The following is an 18,783-nucleotide window of genomic DNA, read 5'->3' as shown; positions in this document are numbered from 1 at the left end:
CCTTGGACTTGGGTGACTGTTTCTTTTCTCATATTAGGGAAGTTTTCAGCTATTATCTCTTCAAATATTTTATCAGGTCCTTTCTCTCTTCTCCTTCTGTGACCCCTATAATGCGAAAGTTGGTGCATTTAATGTCCCAGAGGTTTCTGAGACTGTCCTCCTTTCTTTTCATTCTTTTTTTCTTTATTCTGTTCTGCCGGAGTGATTTCCACTACTCTTTCTTCCAGCTCACTTATTAGTTCTTCTGCCTCATTTATTCTGCTATTGTTTCCTTCTAGTGTATTTTTCACTTTGGTTATTGTATTGTTCATCTCTGTTCTTTAAATCTTCTAGGCCTTTGTTAAATATTTCTTGTATCTTCTCAGTCTGTGCCTTCATTCTTTTTCCAACATCTTGGATCATCGTTACTATCATTACTCTGTATTCTTTTTCATGTAGATTTGCCTATCTCTACTTAGTTGCTCTTCTGGGTTTTTATCTTGTTCCTTCTTCTGGAACACATTTCTCAACTGTCTCATTTAGTCTAACTTTCTGTGTTTGTGGTCTCTTTTCTGCAGGCTGCATGATTGTAGTTCCTCTTCCTTCTTGTGTCTGTCTCCTGGTGGGTGAGCTTGGTCCAGGGGCTTGTGCAGGATTCCTGGTGGGAGGGACTGGTGGGTGGAGCTGGGTCTTGTCCCTCTGGTGGACAGGGCCATGTCAAGGGGTGTGTTTACAGGTGGCTGTGAGGTCAGTACAAGTTTAGGCAGCCTGTTTGCTGATGGGTGAGGCTGTGTTCCCCCGTTGCTGGTTGTTTGGCCCGAGGTGTCCTAGCACTGGAGTCTGCAGACTGTTGGGTGGGGCCAGGCCTTAGTGCCAAAAATGCAACCTCCAAGAGAACCCACACTGATCAGTATTCCCTGGGGCCTCCGCCACCAGAGTCCTTGCCCCCACAGTGAGCCACAGCCAACACCTTCCTCTCCAGGAGACCCTCCAAGACCCTCAGGTAGGTCTAGCCCAGGCTCCTGTGGAGTCACTGCTTTGTGCTGGGTTCCAGTGCACGTTGTGCGTGCTCTCTAAGAGTGAAATCTCTGTTTCCCCCTGTCTTGCGGAACTTCTGCACTCAAGCCCCACTGGCCTTCAAAGCTCAATGCCCTGGGGGCTCTTCCTCCCAATGCCAGACCTTCAGGCTGAGGAGCATGACGTGAGGCTCAGAACTCTCACTCCATCTCATTGTGGCTTCCTCTTTGTCTTTGGATGTAAAATATCTTTTTTGGTAGGTTCCAGTCTTTTTTGTCGATGGTTGTTCACCAGTTAATTGTGATTTTGGTGTTTTCGTGGGAGGAAGTGAGCTGCAGTCCTTCTACTCTGCCATGTTGTTGGAATCGAGGGGCTGCTTTTAGTTTGGATACTTCCTGCTGGTTCCTCAGTGTGTGCTGGCTGTTATCCCCTTGATCTGGGGTGGGCAGGTGTGGTGACCCGTGCTCACTCCTGGTACCCTGGGGTAGTGATCAGCGCCAGCTTGTGGGTCTCCCAGCAGTGGCCTGCGTGCCTGCAAGATGGCAGGGCCAGCGATTGGCACCTGCTCATGGGTCTCTTAGTGGCGGCAGCAGCCCATGCCCACCTCTGGAGCTCACGATGACAGTGGTGGCTCGTGCCTGCCCCCAGAACTCATGTAGGTGGTGTCCTGTTGCCTGAGAGTGCACGCAGGGAAAGGAACTCCTATGGCAAGTCCTGCCCCTCTCCTCTGCATCCCCCAACAATGGTGCCTTGCCTCTCTGGCAGACCCAGGCTTCTTCTGAGTGCATCCTCAGTTGCCACACTCCAGCCTCTTCAGGCTGTCTCCGTGCAGCCAGCGCTGGTCCTCTCCCTGAGTCTGACCTCCAAAGCCCAAGCTTTAGCACCCAGCCCCTGCCTGCCCTGGCAGATGAGCATCTCAGGCTGGGGAGTTCAGGGCAGCAGTACCAACCACCTGTGTAGGTCACTCTCTGTTTTGCCTTCCTCAAACTGGTTGCTGAGCTCTCCTCAGTGGCTCCAAAGCTCCCCCTCCATCCAGGCTGATCTCCCCACCAGTGAGGGGACTTCCCAGGGCGAGGGAACCTTTCCTCCTTCATCGCTCCCTCCCTGGGGCACATGTCCCATCTCAATTCCTCTTTTTTTTTTCTTTTGTCCTGCCTGGTCTACGTGGAGGTTTTTCTGCCTTTTCAGAAATCTGAGGTTTTCTGCCAGTGTTCAGTAGATGTTCTGTGTGAATTGTTCCACTTGTAGATGTGTTTTTGATATATTTGTGGGAGGAGGTGAGCTCTAAGTCCTATTTCTCCACCATTTTGATTCCTCCCGCCAGGTAAAGCTTACTTTAAAGTAAGTAAAGTAATTTACTTTACTTTTAAAGAAAGTAAAGTAAATAAAGTAAAGTAATTCTTCCTTCCTAATTTCCTATTTTGCCCCTCGAACGTGTTGTGTTCCCAACTGGTTTTTACTGAGATGACACCAACTGTGTCACGGAGGCCCCCTCCCATGGTAGTGACACAGGCAGGGTCCAGCTTTTAAGGCTTGAAAGCACATGGTCAATCATGAAGAAGAGAGAAACAATGGAACAATTACAAAGAAGCTTGAAAACTAAAAATGGACCCAAGTGCAAAGCTGGGCATGTTCCCTGCTAGTTCATGAGATGGTCATCCAGGGTGATAGGCTCCCTCCATGGATTCCCCCAGATGCTCCTAGCTTCAATCAGGAAGAAAAGTAAGAGATTGTGGATGGGCTGGGCACCCTCTGCCATTAGGATAAAACAGTTTGGGTTCATTCATTCTTGGCAAAGCACTTCCTCTGAGTAATCTTTCCCTTTTATAAGTGCTAAAGTTAAAGGAGAAAATAAAACATCTATGAAAGTGCTGCCACTGTGTGAGGACAGCAAAAGTAAGCCTCTTAAATACAATAATAAAACCAGTTTACCAGCAGCACCAGTTAATTATACACCATTGCTATGGTTATTCTGTGAGACCATAAAAGGTAATGGGGCTGTTTCTGAAGTTAGTGGGAAGGAACGCAGCACAGTCACTGAGGCGGACTGCTGACACTTTAGAAAACTTTCTCCCCAAGTCAGCGTATGTCTGGGTGAGCAGAAGTCATTAAAACATGAAGGCCTCCCAGCGGGGGCTGCAACCCACCCCGCCTTAAAAAAAAAAACAAAAGATTTCTCTAATTATAAAGTATCTTCCATCAATAAGTTTTCCAATCAGATTTGTTTCGTCAACTGGAAAAAAAATAGCAGTCACGGACAGACTAGCCAAGGGCCAGAGGGTTATATACAAACCTTAAGAAAAAGCTGGTTTTCTACAGCAGAAGCACGTAAGTCTTTGATTCAGTAAAAACAGAGGTGGCAAACTGGATTTAGGGACTGTGAGCAAACTGGATTTTGTCTCAAGAAATTTTCTACTAGGCTCAACATAACGTAACAGGTTAGATTCAGAGTATCTATGTGATTTATATATATATATATATTTTTTAATTTATTTAATTTATTTATTTATTCATGGCTGTGTTGGGTCTTCGTTTCTATGCAAGGGCTTTCTCTAGTTGCAGCAAGCAAGGGCCACTCTTCATTGCGGTGCGCAGGCCTTTCACTGTCGTGGCCTTTCTTGTTGTGGGGCACAGGCTCCAGACGTGCAGGCTCAGTAGTTGTGGCTCACGGGCTTAGTTGCTCCGTGGCATGTGGGATCTTCCCAGACCAGGGCTCGAACCCGTGTCCCCTGCATTGGCAGGCAGATTCTCAACCACTGCGCCACCAGGGAAGCCCTATATATTTTTTAATTTAAAAATTTTCTATGAGAATTTTAAAAAAGCAGTTCAATTTGGTGTGACTGTTCTGAGAAATCGACCTTAGAAAATTCGTGCTCGAGTAAAGCTACATGGTAAAGCATACTGGTATTGGAGCCAAATCTACTATGGAACAGAGATTGTGATCAGAGCAGAAAGCAAAAAGCTTTCTTTGAATGTGATTAAGAAATGGTATTTGAAATCTATAAGACCCAGCTGGTAGGATGTTTAACCATACATGGATTAGAAAAATCAAAGACCTGAGAGACTTCCAGAGGGCTACCTACTCCATTTCCCAACCTCTAAATCTTTAGGAGATTATTTTTTAAAAAAAGGGGGGAGGGAATGGGAAGGGACAGAGAATCCATGGAAGATAGGAGAAACAGGATGAGAGGCAGTCACCTCCAGCATCTTGAACAGGAAAGTTTTTCTCAAGAGATTTCAAGACCTAGAACACTGACAAATTATCCAGGTTTTTAGCTCTTTGTTAAGGTTTAACAGATGTCTTTACTATAGGAATATTTTCTTCTCCCTTTCCCTGCTGTTTATTATCTGGGGGTTAATCTGTTTGTTTTCAGGTGTGTGGGTCCCCTACTTGCCACATTTCCTCACTGGGTGGGCAGCAGTGCTGTTACTATCACTTTTCTCTTGACTGTTTCACTTTGAAGGACCTTCCCCTCAAGGATGCAGCTGAGAAGGAAAAGTCAGTTTACACCTGATGCACTTAACCCTGTTCTCAGGATCCCACCTGACAGGAGAGGAGCTGAATATACAACTGAACATTTAAGGAAACCCATGTTCTTCTAAAGTAATCTAGAGTCGCTCTATCACTGCATAAAAGTATATCATTAGCATGCAATGAAAACTAAGGATGTCATTTATTCAGAAAAAAATTTTCATTTTAGTCAGAAAAATCCCCTCATTCAAATTTCCTAGTTTAGGACTTATCATTTCACAGATGCACTAGATGCAATTCTAAATGAGTAAAACTGACTTCATTTCAGGGTCCAGTAAATATTTTATGATACAATAATGAAAACTAAGTTATTATGAATTATATTTTTTAACAACTTCAGTTTTGACTATTTGTCCATGTTTATTTGTCTTTTAATGGTATGTACAGGGCTCGAAACTCATAACGTTTTCTTTTGTTAAAAAAAAACTGCTTTAGTATTTCCACAACTAGTATTTGGGCTTTGGTTATTCCTTTTGTTATAAAAGTGAGAGTTTAGTTTAATTATAAATTGACACAAACATTAATGAGCTTCTGAGAGGGAAGTTAATACAGATGACCTTGAACAACATGGGTCTGAACTATATATGGGTCCACTTAATACATGGATTTTTTTCAATCATAAACATTATGGTACTACACGATCTGAGTGATTGAATCCATAGATGTGAAACTGTGGGCAGGAAGGGTCTGACTATATAAGTTATATATGACTGTGTGGAGGGTCAGCACTCCAACCCCCCGCATTGTTAAAGGGTGAACTGTATATGATAAGGCTATAGGAAACTAGATGTTCGCTATGCTGAGTCCCCTTTAATCTCCTACTGAAAGCTTTCTTTTTTTTTTTTTTGCGGTACGCGGGCCTCTCACTGTCGTGGCCTCTCCCATTGTGGAGCACAGGCTCCGGACGCACAGGCTCAGCGGCCATGGCTCACGGGCCCAGCTGCTCCGCGGCATGTGGGATCTTCCTGGACCGGGGCACGAACCCGTGTCCCCTGCATCAGCAGGCAGACCCTCAACCACTGCACCACCAGGGAAGCCCTGAAAGCTTTCTTTTAACGTTGCTTCCACTAAGAAGATTGTAAATGTCTTGATGGTATCTTTATATGTTCCCAGTTAGCTTGCATAGGACACATATTCAATAACTTTCTGTATGCCGATAGATATGAACACAAAGAAGCATCATTTGACCTCATTAGAAAGAAAGATGGGGAACTTGCACCGGTTTCCCTGTTTCTGGACAAATTTGAGCTTTGGATTAAACGATTTCAATAAGGGAAAAGTTGCATTGGCTTTCTTCAAAATCAATCCAAAAGCCTAAGTATGTTTCCTGCTGGGCTTGGGAAACAGTGAGAGAGGAGGAGAGATTCACATGGCAGATCCCTCAGAGGGATTATCCAGCACTTACAAAACGAGCTTTCACTCTCTTGGGTAACTCTTCATCTAAAGTGTAGATGTCCTCTCTCTTCATTGCTATCTGGGATCCATCTTCAAATTCAACCTAGTGAAAAATAAGACATCGAGCATGATCTATTTAAAAAAGAAGCAAGCATTCACCGTTTTCTTCAGGGTTCCCGTTAGCTACATAAAAAAGAAAAGAGGATTCAGGCAGAGCCAACAAGAGAACTAGCCAACAGCCAAGGAAGGAAGCAAAACTCTCTCCCTTATCAAACTAAGAACAAAGTATGTTTTCAAACAGGCCAAAATTCTTGAAAATGAGTGTTTTGCAATATGTGATATGAAAACTTTATCCTCCCAAAGCAAAAACAAAGAAAAGTAACTGCTGCTTAAATGATTTCTCAGAACATGAGATTGTGGCCAATTTAGCATTAAGACGGGTGGGGCCTGTAAGTACTGATTGTTTCTTTAAGAGGCTCTGACAACATAAGAGGGAGGACTGTTTCTCTTTGAGAAAGAAGTAATGATACATTTACTCTTGTATTATAATCCTCCCAGATAAAATAATTTCTCAAGTTCTTACGGAGCTTTAACTTTCAAAACTCACTTTTGTTAAATTCAAACAAATGGCCAGGAAGATCTCAGGTTCTCCTTAACCTCACGTGTCAGCCACCTCAATTTGTGAAAATACATTATCATCTAAATGAAAATGTTTAAAACTTTTAAAACTTTGTTTTCAAGCTAATCAAATGGCAGCAAGTAATTTCATTATCCAGTCTTTTCAATATTTTAGGATATTTTGTTAGAGAAAAAGTGACACTGAATAACAAATATAGAGCATCTGGGGGAAATTCATCAAAGGCCCTACTCAAAGTGATCTTGGTTTAGGCTCAATCCCACATGAACTCTTCCAGAAGAAAACAACAAAAGGGATGCAATCAGGGTAGAATATCTAATATGTTCTAACTCTGACCACTTATGGTATTCTTGAAATCCCTAACTCGTCTGTCTGAATTCTTTACTTTTAAGAAATAAGTATATGCTTGCAATTCTAGTTAAAAGATAAGTTAAACCATGTAGCTGTGCTATTCATGTTAATTTAAAAAAATCTGCTGAAGTTTAAAAAATACTAAAGATAAAATATATAATTAAACTTCGTATTTATTATCCATGTACTGCTCACGTTTGACTAAGCTCAAACACGGGGCAGAATTAGGTCTCGGTCACAGGAGACTTCTCGCTGCTACTTTCCGGAACGCTGAGATTGGGAAGGCTTTTCTTCCTGGCCTTGTTTCAGCAAAATGCTTTCTGTAACATTTAATTAGGCCAAGGTGTCATTGCAATTTATATAGTTCGATAGCATAGCTAGAACTACCTGTGCCTACCTTTCTTCTGTTTTAGATCATTTGAAAATTCTAAAAGAGAAAAAGGCAATTTTGAAACTAAGAGGGAGTATGGTATGCTGACCAACCATCCCAGTTTGTCCAGGACTGAAGGGGTCTCCCAGGATGCAAGACTTTCAGTGCTAAAGTCAAGGACAGTCCCTCGCAAGCTGGGATAGTTGTTCACCCGACTTGGGACAGAGCCAAGAGTAAATTCTGGCCCTTCCCTTTACCAGCTGTGTGCTCTTGAACAAATTATCACATTCACTGAGCCTTTTTTCCCTCCTTTGTAAAGTAGGAGTCAAAAACATCTATGCTGCAGGGCTACTGTGAGGGCCCCCAAAATGCACATACTTAGGATACTTAGCACTGCGCAGTAGGTATTTAGTTCCATTTTTATAAATATCTTTGCTTATTCAGTGGTGAGGCTGAATAGACACAAAACACAAAATGATCTCAAAAGGCCAGTTGGTTTAATGAGGAATTTTAAACTACTTCCTTGAGAGACAATTTTAATATTAGTCTTAACTTTTTCATTGAGTCTGTAAATATGCTCCCAGTTCTATGTTGATAGGCCATGATAAATTCAACTGAAGTTAGCACACTGATTGATTACTAATTAGCCTGAATTTCAACATGTCTTCATTATGATACTTTTCATGTAGCTAATAGCTTTGCTTCATGTAAGATCCTTCACTTTTGCATTTATTGTTTAATTAAATGTAATTATTTTCTTTTGAATGATGTCGTGAACGCTTCTTTTCTAGGAGTCTCCAGTATTACCAGCCTGTCTTGTGATTTTTGCCTAATTTTGGACATTCTGATACAAAAATGCTGCAGCACTTACCCTGCTGTAAATGACCTGAATCTGCAACTTAACACTTTGTCACCAATACAAAGGGGAAATGGCCTTCTCTCTCTCTCTCTGTCTGTCTCTCTCTCTCTGTCTCTCTCTCTCACACACACACACACACACACACACACACACACAGGATATGTACATCCTCCCCTCACCACCCTGGTGGCTTTTTCTACACCTTAAAAAATGTTCTCCCCTAAGTTGTCCAAACTTCTTTGAACACTTTTAATTACATCGTGCTCCAGTTTTTAGTGCAGTGTCTTTTAATGTACTCTTCCATTTAAGCCCTAGCCCTTTATCAGTCTTTGAACAATTTCTCTGAGGAAACTGGAGGTCTTATCATTCTCAAGCTGTTTTTAACTTCACAGGCCTGAACCTTCTTGCTTTTTCTCCTTTTACTTCAATCTTCCTGTTTTTACACTACTGCTTAGCTTTAGAATGTTGATTTCTGCCATCGTGTTACTAAAAGTACTATAATTTATTGGTTCTAATAAATTTGTTCCTTTTTAAAGTCTTTCTGAAGGAATATAAATGCACATGCGCCATCCATGTTGTTTTCCTTATTAGAGCTTAACTCATCCTCATTTCTAATAGGGATACAATTCATTTTTAAATTGTATATATATTCTTTAATAATATGTAGAGTTGTTCAGTGAACAGAATGCCAAAATGATAGCTGCACTTTTCATTAAATGAGCGCTCCTTTACGCTCGGGTGCACAGATGGCCACACCTGTGCCGATGCACCATTGGCTTAGGTTTGCTGAAACGCCCGACGGGGATGATGTCTCTCAGGGAAAAGCCACCCATTCAGGGGCTGCTGGATGATGAACAGCCATCACTGATTTGGCTTACAGTTAGATAATCCAGCCAGTTAGTCTCTCCCCGTATCACAGAAACACAAGAAAGCAGCCCACCATCCAGCTGGTTATCTTTTTGACCTAACTAACTATATTCCTTACAATTAACCTATTCATCAGATGTTACTAGAGTTTCCCAGTATCGAACTTGGTAATAAAAGTCTAATATCTAGGTCATCAAACATCGAATTTTTGCCTTTTTTATAAAACAAGAGGTGTTCCAAATTCATGTGGCTTCTTGGTCAGCAGTACCCTGGCTATACCGTCTGCCCTCTGGCTTCTCCTGTCCATCTCAGCGAGCATCACACCCAGGGCGGCACTCACCTGGTACATGTGGGCAACATTTGATCCGAGATATTTTGCCCCGTAGAGTTTGCCATCAGGCCACTTGACTTGAACGACTTCTCCCTCGGCAGGAGGGCCTAGCCTCACACAGTCTCGGCTCTGCATAATAAATAGTAGTTAGGCTTTTCAAGGCAAATGTCTAAGCAACTGCATTTAGAACGTAGCAAATGAGCAACTCCTGGCAATTAAAAGGAGTTATTGCCTCTGTGTTTTATGGATTATGATCTTGCATGGGTGTTCAGGGGAAGAGCTATAAGCCAAAGGAGTACTTAAAGATTCAGCCTACATCATAAAGTTACAAAGGAACCGCCATAATCCAAGAAGGAAAAAACAGCATTTACATTTGCTATTTGACAAAGAATTGTTCAGAGGGTGAGTAAAATGTGCATAGAAACTGCTCTAGCTGAGAAATAGACTGGCTAATGATTTACAACACCTGACATGTATACAGCATTTTGCAGCTAACAGAAGGCTTCGACATACATCTCGTCTGATCCTCACAATCGTTCCATGAGGTAGGCAGAGACTACTAATTACCCCCATTTTACGGACAAGGAAACTGAGCCTCTGAGGAGGCTCCTTTCAGTTGTCAGGATCTCTGGAGAAGTGAAGCGGTGTAAGAGACAAAGAACTGAGGACGCCCAGGTGGACCTGGGGGCAGGAGAGAAGCAGACGGTCATCAGAGCTGGCAGGCCCGCACGAAGCAGCAAGGGAGAAATGCAGGAGCCTCCAGAGTGCGGCAGGGGAGGCTGTAAGGCCCGGGTCCTGCTCAGCAGGCCTCTTCTGAAGACCCCTGGACCTTCCCCTATAGGCCTGGTTCTGCCTGCACCTCCCATCCACTGCGTAGTCCACCTCATTCCACAGGTGATCCTGGCGGTGCCACAAGCACTCTTCTCACCTCACTTCTTCCACTCAGCACTGCCTCCTCGGGCAGCAACTCAGAACAAATTTCCCACTAGCTCATCCTGGGAAGGTGCTTTCTAGAGGGGGAGGGGTACAGATATACTTTGCAAACTTAAGTTTGTATGTATTGAGAATGACACAATAAAATTTGAATACAAAGGAATTAAATACTTGACTACTTTGATAAATTTTTTGCACATTTAGCAATTCATGTTTTGCTAATCCTGGTATTTTACTGATGAGGCCAATCTGACTGACTGAAATGCACACTTGACCAGTTAAGCTTTAAATACAGACTGGGCAGGGTGCTGTGGTTTAAATGAGAGGCACACACAGGAAATATTTAGTTGTTTATAATTAGAAATCCACCATGTATTACTTTTCATTATTAACAGAAATTTTGCATCATAAAGGAGTGGGCCTTTTACTGTTGGGTTCAGAGTATACCTGAGAGGTTCATCTTTCTCACAGCAGACTATGCCTCCATTTAAAGCTATGGGCAAAGAAAAAAAAGTGTGTGCTCAGAGGCTCTGCAGAGTTGACAGTCTGCATCTAACTTAGTCAAATGAAAATAAGTTTCTTCTTGGCCTTCATAATATTTGATCTCAGGCTACACAGAACTGAAAGAGTAGGATGAAGAACTGTATTCTACATATGCCCCTGGAGTTATCATCTCACTTTTCATTTCCCTTCCCTTCCAAAGATGTACATGGTACTAAGAAGATTGGAAGGTGTAGCTTCTAAATAGATGCTGTCTCCTAGGACAGGAAGCTACATCAGCTCAGGGATAACTCTGAGCTAAAACCCAGATGGTTTGGTGATGGGGGCAAGGAGAGAACAAGAGTAAGTTTCTTCCTTCTCCTAAAGTTTTATTCCATGTGGAGGAAGCTCCATTAAGGTAATACTCCTAGCTTTTCTTTTTTTTCCCACTCCCTCATTCATTCACTTTTTTTTTTTTTAACTTTCATTGGAGGATACTCGATTTACAATGTTCTGTTAGTTTCAGGTGTACAACAAAGTGAATCAGTTACACATATACATATACCCACTCTTTTTTAGATTCTTTTCCCATATAGGCCATTACCGAGTACTGAGTAGACTTCCCTGTGCTATAGAGTAGGTTCTTATTAGTTATCTACTACTATATTTTATATATAGTAGTGTGTATATTGTCAATGCCAGTCTCCCAATTTATCCCTCCCCTGCCAAAGCAATCTACAGATTCAACACAATCCCTATCAAATTTCCAATGGCATTTTACACAGAATTACAACAAAAAATTTTACAGTTTGTCTGGAAACACAGAAGACCACAAATAGCAAAAGCAATCTTGAGAAAGAAAAATGGAGCTGGAGAAATCAGGCTCCCTGACTTCAGACTATACTACAAAGCTACAGCAATCAAGACAGTATGATACTGGCACAAAAACAGAAATATAGACCAATGGAACAGGATAGAAAGCCCAGAGATAAACCCACACACATATGGTCACCTTATCTTTGATAAAGGAGGCAAGAATATACAATGGAGAAAAGACAGTCTCTTTGATAAGTGAGGCTGGGAAAACTGAACAGCTACATGTAAACAAACAAAATTAGAACACTCCCTGACACCATACACAAAAACAAACTCAAAATGTATTAAAGATCTAAATGTAAGGCTAGATACTATAAAACTCTTAGAGGAAAACACAGGCAGAACACTCTGACATAAATCGCAGCAAGATCTTTTTGAATCCACCTCCTAGAGTAATGAAAATAAAAACAAAAATAAACAAATGGGACCTAATGAAACTTTAAAAGCTTTTGCACAGCAAAGGAAACCGTAAACAAAACAAAAAGACAACCCTCAGAATGGGAGAACATATCTGCAAATGAAGCAACCAACAAAAGATTAATATCCAAAATATACAAACAGTTCTTGGAGCTCAATATCAAAAAAAACAACCCAATCCAAAAATGGGCAGAAGACCTAAATAGACATTTCTCCAGAGAAGACATACAGATGGCCAACAAACACATGAAAAGATGCTCAACATCATTAATTGTTAGAGAAAGGCAAATCAAAACTACAATGAGGTATCACCTTACACCAGTCAGAATGGCCATCATTAAAAAATCTATAAACAAATGCTGGAGAGGGTGTGAGGGAAGAGATATGGGGATATTTGTATATGTATAGCTGATTCACTTTGTTATAAAGCAGAAAGTAACACACCATTATAAAGCAATTATAGTAACACCATTGTAAAGCAATTATATTCCAATAAAGATGTTAAAAAAAAACTTAAAAATAGAACTACCATATGACCCAACAATCCCAATACTGGGCATATACCCTGAGAAAACCATAATTCAAAAAAACAAACCAAAACAACAACAACAAACAAAACACATGCACCCAAATGTTCACAGCAGCACTATTTACAATAGCCAGGACATGGAAGCAACCTAAATGTCCACCAACAGAGGAGTGGATAAAGAAGATGTGGTACATATATACAATGGGATATTACTCAGCCAAAAAAAGGAATGAAATTGGGTCATTTGTAGAAATATGGATGGTCTAAAGAGTATCATACAGAGTGAAGTAAGTCAGAAAGAGAAAAGCAAATATCGTATAATAATGCATATATGTGGAATCTAAAAAAATGGTGTAGATGACCTTATTTGCAAAGCAGAAATAGGACACAGACATAGAGAACAAATGTATAGATACCAAGGGGGAAAGCGATGGGGTGGGATGAATTGGGAGACTGGGATTGACACATATACATTATTGATACTATGTATAACAGAGACAACTGATGGGAACATACTGTATAGCACAAGAACCTAATGCACTGTGGTAACCTAAATGGGAGGGAAGTCCAAAAGGGAGGGGATATCTCTATGTGTATGGCTGATTCATTTTGTTGTGCAGTGGAGGCTAACACAACATTGTAAAGCAACCATACTCCAATAAAAATTAATCAGAAAAAAAAAGAAGACATATGGATGGCTAAAAAGCACATTAAAAGATGCTCAACATCAGTAATTCTTAGTGAAATGCAAATCAAAACTACAATGAGGTATCACCTCACACTAGTCAGAATGGCCATCATCAAAATATCTACAAACAATAAATGCTGGAGAGGGTGTGGAGAAAAGGGAACCCTCCCACACTGTTGGTGGTACAGCCACTATGGAGAACAGTATGGAAGTTCCTTTAAAAACTAAAAATAGAGCGACCATATGATCCAGCAGTCCCACTCCTGGGCGTATATCTGGAAAAAACCATAATTCAAAAAGAGACATGCACCCCAGTGTTCATTGCAGCACTATTTACAATAGCCAAGACATGGAAGCAACCTAAATGTCCACCAACAGAGGAATGGATAAAGAAGATGTGGTACACATATATAATGGACTATTACTCAGCTATTAAAAAGAACAAAATAATGCCGTTTGCAGCAACATGGATGGACCTAGAGATTGTCATACTGAGTGAAATAAGTCAGACAGAGAAAGACAAGTATCATGTGATATCACTTATATGTGGAACCTTAAAAAGGGGTACAAATGAACTTATCTACAGAACAGAAACAGAGTTATAGATGTAGAAAACAAACTCATTCTGCAAGAGAGTAAGGAGTGACAATTATATTGTTGAGTTTTCTGAAGGAGACTGCATTTTCCAAACGATGCACTACAGTGCCTTGGGGCACCACAGCAAACTTACTGGGGTTCTGAAATAGGGATATTTCCAGGGAAAACACAGTTGTCAGACACCAAGCTTATTACTACTATTAAGTTGTTTAGACCAAACTAGTAGATGGAACTGTTAGGTATTTCCTTTGGCCTAGGAGCGCTATAAAAAAATGTGCTGAGATAGCCAGGGTCTGTAAGCCAAGCAAGGCTGGTAACTTCTGGCTTACCCCTCACCTTCCGTTTCTCTTTGGAGCCCCTCTGCCGGCAGAGAACTTGCTTTCTGCTCTGCTCCTTTCACAGAGAGGATCTGGCGGTGCCCTGTACTACCTTTCTAGGAGGCCTAATTCTCAGGTCCAGTATCAGGAAAATTCTTTGCCCACAGATGGAAGCCACACTCTCCAGCATCTGCTTTATGACAAAGGAGATATGTTAAGTTTTCAAACTCTGACTTCTTTCTCTCTCTAAATTGCTTGTCCTCGGGCAGGATGAGACGTTTTCTATTGGGCCCTTCCTCAGTCCCAACAGAGGCAAGTCCAGGCCTCAGGCATTACAAGGCCACAGTCCCCATCTACTCACCCACCACAAGCCACCTCCAAGCAGGAGAGTTATGCCCTTACTTTCACAGATTTGACCTTCAACAGAGGTTTACTAGCCTTTAAAATGACTACCCCAAACCAATCCTGACCTGCAATTCTACGTACCATAACACCAAGGTGTGGCAATGGCCATAGAAATGTGGCCTGAGGAAAGTATAAAGTATACTTGAGTAATTTATCATAAACATACACCCTTATTAGTAAACTAAATATATGCAACTTTACCAAGTGAGGAACAATTCCTTTTTGAAAAATTCTTTGGAACTAAATGTCTGAGATACAGTTTGACATCTTGCTTACTGGCAATGAGCGCTTTACTCACAGCAAATCTTAATTTGGCACAGTGACCTCCAAGAGCCCCCCAGCTCAGCCTCCAGTCACAGTGACCTCCCAGAGCCCCCCAGCTCAGCCTCCAGTCACAGTGACCTCCCAGAGCCCCCCAGCTCAGCCTCCAGGCACAGTGACCTCCCAGAGCCCCCCAGCTCAGCCTCCAGGCACAGTGACCCCCAAGAGCCCCCCAGCTCAGCCTCCAGGCACAGTGACCTCCCAGTGACCCCAGCTCAGCCTCCAGGCACAGTGACCCCCAAGAGGCCCCCAGCTCAGGCATAGTGACCTCCCAGAGACCCCAGCTCAGCCTCCAGGCACAGTGACCTCCCAGTGACCCCAGCTCAGCCTCCACCCAGCTGTGCTCTGGATCGGCCACAGTCACTTCACACACTTTCCTGTCAAAGTCTAGGGAAGACAGTTCGGTTGGCTTTCTCAATTTCTTGCCTTCAGAACTTTTTTTCTTTATTCATAGTAGAAGAATAAAGAAAAATAACCAACCAAACACATAAAAACATAAAATTTTTCTGAGAATCTCCCTTCCTCCTCCACCACCAGGAGGCATTATTCTCAGTCATGATGCCCAATTTCTCACTCTTTGCCAGGTCCTTTAGCTGGAAGTGGATGTACCTGGATTTGCATATAACTTCATTTAGTGAGTATTACTTATTATTTACACCCCAGCTACTTCCCAAATGGACTTAAGGCAGCTCATAGTAAAACACAAGAGTTTATTTCTGTAACATCTACTTTCCTCCATAGAGAAGTGGTTTCAATTCATCAGCTGTCTCAATTCTTGAGTCTGCCAGAAACTTTCTATGACTACATGGCATATAAAGCATTTAAATAGAAATGGGATTAGGAGCACGTGGGCTGATGAAAAGAAGTTGAAAAGTCTGATATTTACGTTTCCCCGACCCCTCCAGCATAGAAGCTGCTGGGTGTCCCCAAAACTGTCACAGTCACTAATCTGATATCTATTTACTGACCACCTGTGTAAGAGACTAGAGGAGCCAACAGTGTCCACCTCCCCAAGCTAGGGACAGACAGAGGGTGTCGTGTCCATACCTGGAAGCCTGTCACACTGAGCCCCACAGCTGTGGGCTGGGGACCTCGGGGGTCCCTGCAAGGGCTGGAATCCATGTGGAGTACATGAGCTTTGGCCACCATGATCACTTCAACCAGAACAGAATTTTTGATTTTATAGGTTGGGTTTCTGAGTAGGACTTCATGCAGGGAAAAAAAAAAGTTTCTGTTAAAAATGAGAGGTCTGAAAAAAATGAAATAAAATATCTGAAGATGAGGGGATTCAGTTGATGGAAAGCGATGGCTTGAAGGGTCTGCCTCTCTCTTAAAGGCCTTCAGCGGCTCACGTCTCCCTGGCTGTGCATGAGGAATCAGACAATAGAGCAGAGCTTCTCAAAGTGCAGTCCCAACTGCTGGGGACACACTTGAAAAATGAAGATTCCAGCCCACACTGCACAGCTCTATGTGACCTGGATGGTTTTTTAAAGCATTATAGAATTTGAGATCTATTCTACCAAAGGATGTAAAATGTTAAAGAGACCTTTCCTGATGCAGTTCTTAGTGTGTTACTGGAGCAAGTAACACTTTGCTGGAAAAGTATATGCATTAAAAACCTTGACTAATGTGTTTTTCTCAGTTGCTGTCTAGACCCTCAGAAGAAATCTGCCTTCGCCTGACAGAAATACCTGTTTACCCTTTGCTGTACTGCCTCCAGGGATGTGTGAACTCCCCTGAAATCTGCCAGAGCCCCCTCCACAGGGACACTGGTGTCTGCAGCTGCTAGTAAGCCTGTAGCTAGAGTACTACATAGATGATGTAAAAATTAAAGACAGAAATAGTCATCGTAGTCAGGAGTGGAGTTCTGCCTATGATTAAAGGGCTGTGATTAAAGGACTGCGATGACTCACAATCCCAGGTAAGAGGATGGTGTCAGATCACATTCCTGCCAAACACAGGGCCAAACTCCTGTACTTGCTCTCCTAACAAAGAGGAGAGCCCAACTGCCAGTCTGACTGTTTGAATTCTGAAGTCACTGTGTTCTTGGAACTGCCTCTAGGCCCTTTGAAAGGGACCCTCTAGAAGGAGCAGCTGTCCTTGCATGCTGCCTGCTTTCCTCCCTCCCCCAGTTCCCACCTCTACTCCTATCAGGTATAAACCACAGGGCAGGCAGCTCCGTCTATCAGTCCTGCTGCACCAGATGAAGACACGGTATGTGAACTCCCAGTACTTAATCAGCATATAGTTTGGAACCTCTTACAGTCCCCCATGCAGAAAATGCTTAAGTGACCGAGAGCAAACTGATGCCAGCAGCTGCTGGCATTTTAAGGGATAATCACCTGCTCATTACTGGACTCGGGCAGAGATTAACAAGACTGACTGAAAGCCATGTGCTAATCATACTGGCTATCTGTCATCTGGCTTCCCAGCATCTGAACCCCCTTCTCCCCTTCAGAGTCTCCATGGAAGGCAGAGCTCACCTGCCATTACAAGTGCTGAAAGATGCCAGATACTCCCTTGCCCAGCAGCAGGTATGGACCGGGGCCCGGCCAATTAGCTACATCCTGCCAGTAGATGTAGAACCTGTGACCAGAGATGCAGAGAAACGGTGGAGGGGAGAATGCTCTCAGAGGCCGGCAGCAGCAGTGACAGATCCCACGTGCCGATGGCAGAACCCTGGTCCAGGTGGACCGAAAGGGGAGGTGCCTGGTCCTACTCACGTTCCAGCTGAGCAGCCTCCCTCATTCTCACCTGTTTTTTGACTTTGTTTTCCTGCATTCCTGGAGATTCTGCGGGCATCCTTATAACTTTCCACTAAGTTCCTGTAGTGCCTAAATCAGTTACAGTCAGTTTTTTGTTTTGTTTTGTTTTGGCCACGTCACAAGGCTTGCGGGATCTTAGATGCCCAACAGGGATCGAACCCGGGTCCCAGGCAGTGAAAGCACCGAGTCCTATCCACTGAGCCGCCAGGGAATTCCTGAGTTACAGTCAGTTTTTGTTGCTCGACACTAACGACCCTGACTGCTAAGGAATGGCTAGTTTGGGTGATGGCAGATCCCGCCTCACAAAGTGAGGAGAAAACCCTTTCATTTAACGATGGAATACAAAAATGGAGGGCTTCCCCGACCACCTAATCCTCGTTCAAAGGGCCTATGAGGAAAACCATCCCCCACAAAGGAAGGGAACATATTCATGTCACCGCCCACCTGTTTACAAGGCACGGCCCTAGATGATTTGTGACTGTCCCCAGGTTTCCAATACTCCCCACAGTCTGAAGATTTACTCTTTGCAATGGGAGCCCTTTACAGGGGACTCTCATGGGGACTACTTTCAAAGGGATGCACCATGTTCACATGGATAAAATTCTGGACTGTTTGTTGAATATAAGTCATAATGATTTGCTATCAACCTTCATGTAGAAATTAACAAAGATAGAAAAACATTTAAAAATTCTTTTTCTTATAACTTTTTGTTCTGAGCTTCTACTATATCTTCCTTTGGGGAAAATTATAGACTTTTTTTTTTTTTTAAGACAGAAGAATTTAAAACAACCCATATTTCCACCACCTAGAAGTAAATCCTGTTACCATGTGGATTTTCTCTCTACACTTCTATGCATTTTTTAAAAAAAATTCGGGGCTTCCCTGGTGGCGCAGTGGTTGAGAGTCTGCCTGCCGATGCAAGGGACACGGGTTCGTGCCCTGGTCCGGGAAGATCCCACATGCTGCGGAGCAGCTGGGCCCATGAGCCATGGCCGCTGAGCCTGCACGTCCGGAGCCTGTGCTCCGCAACGCGAGAGGCCTGCGTACCGCAAAAAAAAAAAAAAAAAAAAAAAAAAAAATTCGGGCCTCCTGTACAGATAAAATATTTTCCCTCATA

General features: G+C 42.7%; 1 protein-coding gene across 2 annotated transcripts in view; it reads right to left on the bottom strand.

Annotated features, from left to right (window-relative positions):
- Positions 1-18,783, bottom strand: part of KDM4C (lysine demethylase 4C) — a 400,008-nt gene that overhangs the window by 7,961 nt on the left and 373,264 nt on the right. For both annotated transcript variants that reach the window (XM_060155068.1, XM_060155067.1), the window contains exons 20-21: positions 9,348-9,467; positions 5,934-6,026 (exon numbers count right to left, since the gene is read on the bottom strand). In XM_060155068.1, coding sequence (XP_060011051.1) covers positions 5,934-6,026; positions 9,348-9,467 — 213 coding nt within the window. The remainder of the gene's footprint in view (positions 1-5,933; positions 6,027-9,347; positions 9,468-18,783) is intronic.

Source organism: Lagenorhynchus albirostris, chromosome 7 (assembly GCF_949774975.1).
Source record: "Lagenorhynchus albirostris chromosome 7, mLagAlb1.1, whole genome shotgun sequence".
NCBI classification, from domain to species: domain Eukaryota; kingdom Metazoa; phylum Chordata; class Mammalia; order Artiodactyla; family Delphinidae; genus Lagenorhynchus; species Lagenorhynchus albirostris.
Note: the sequence above shows the minus strand (reverse complement) of the source record. Positions and strands in the feature narration are given on the sequence as shown.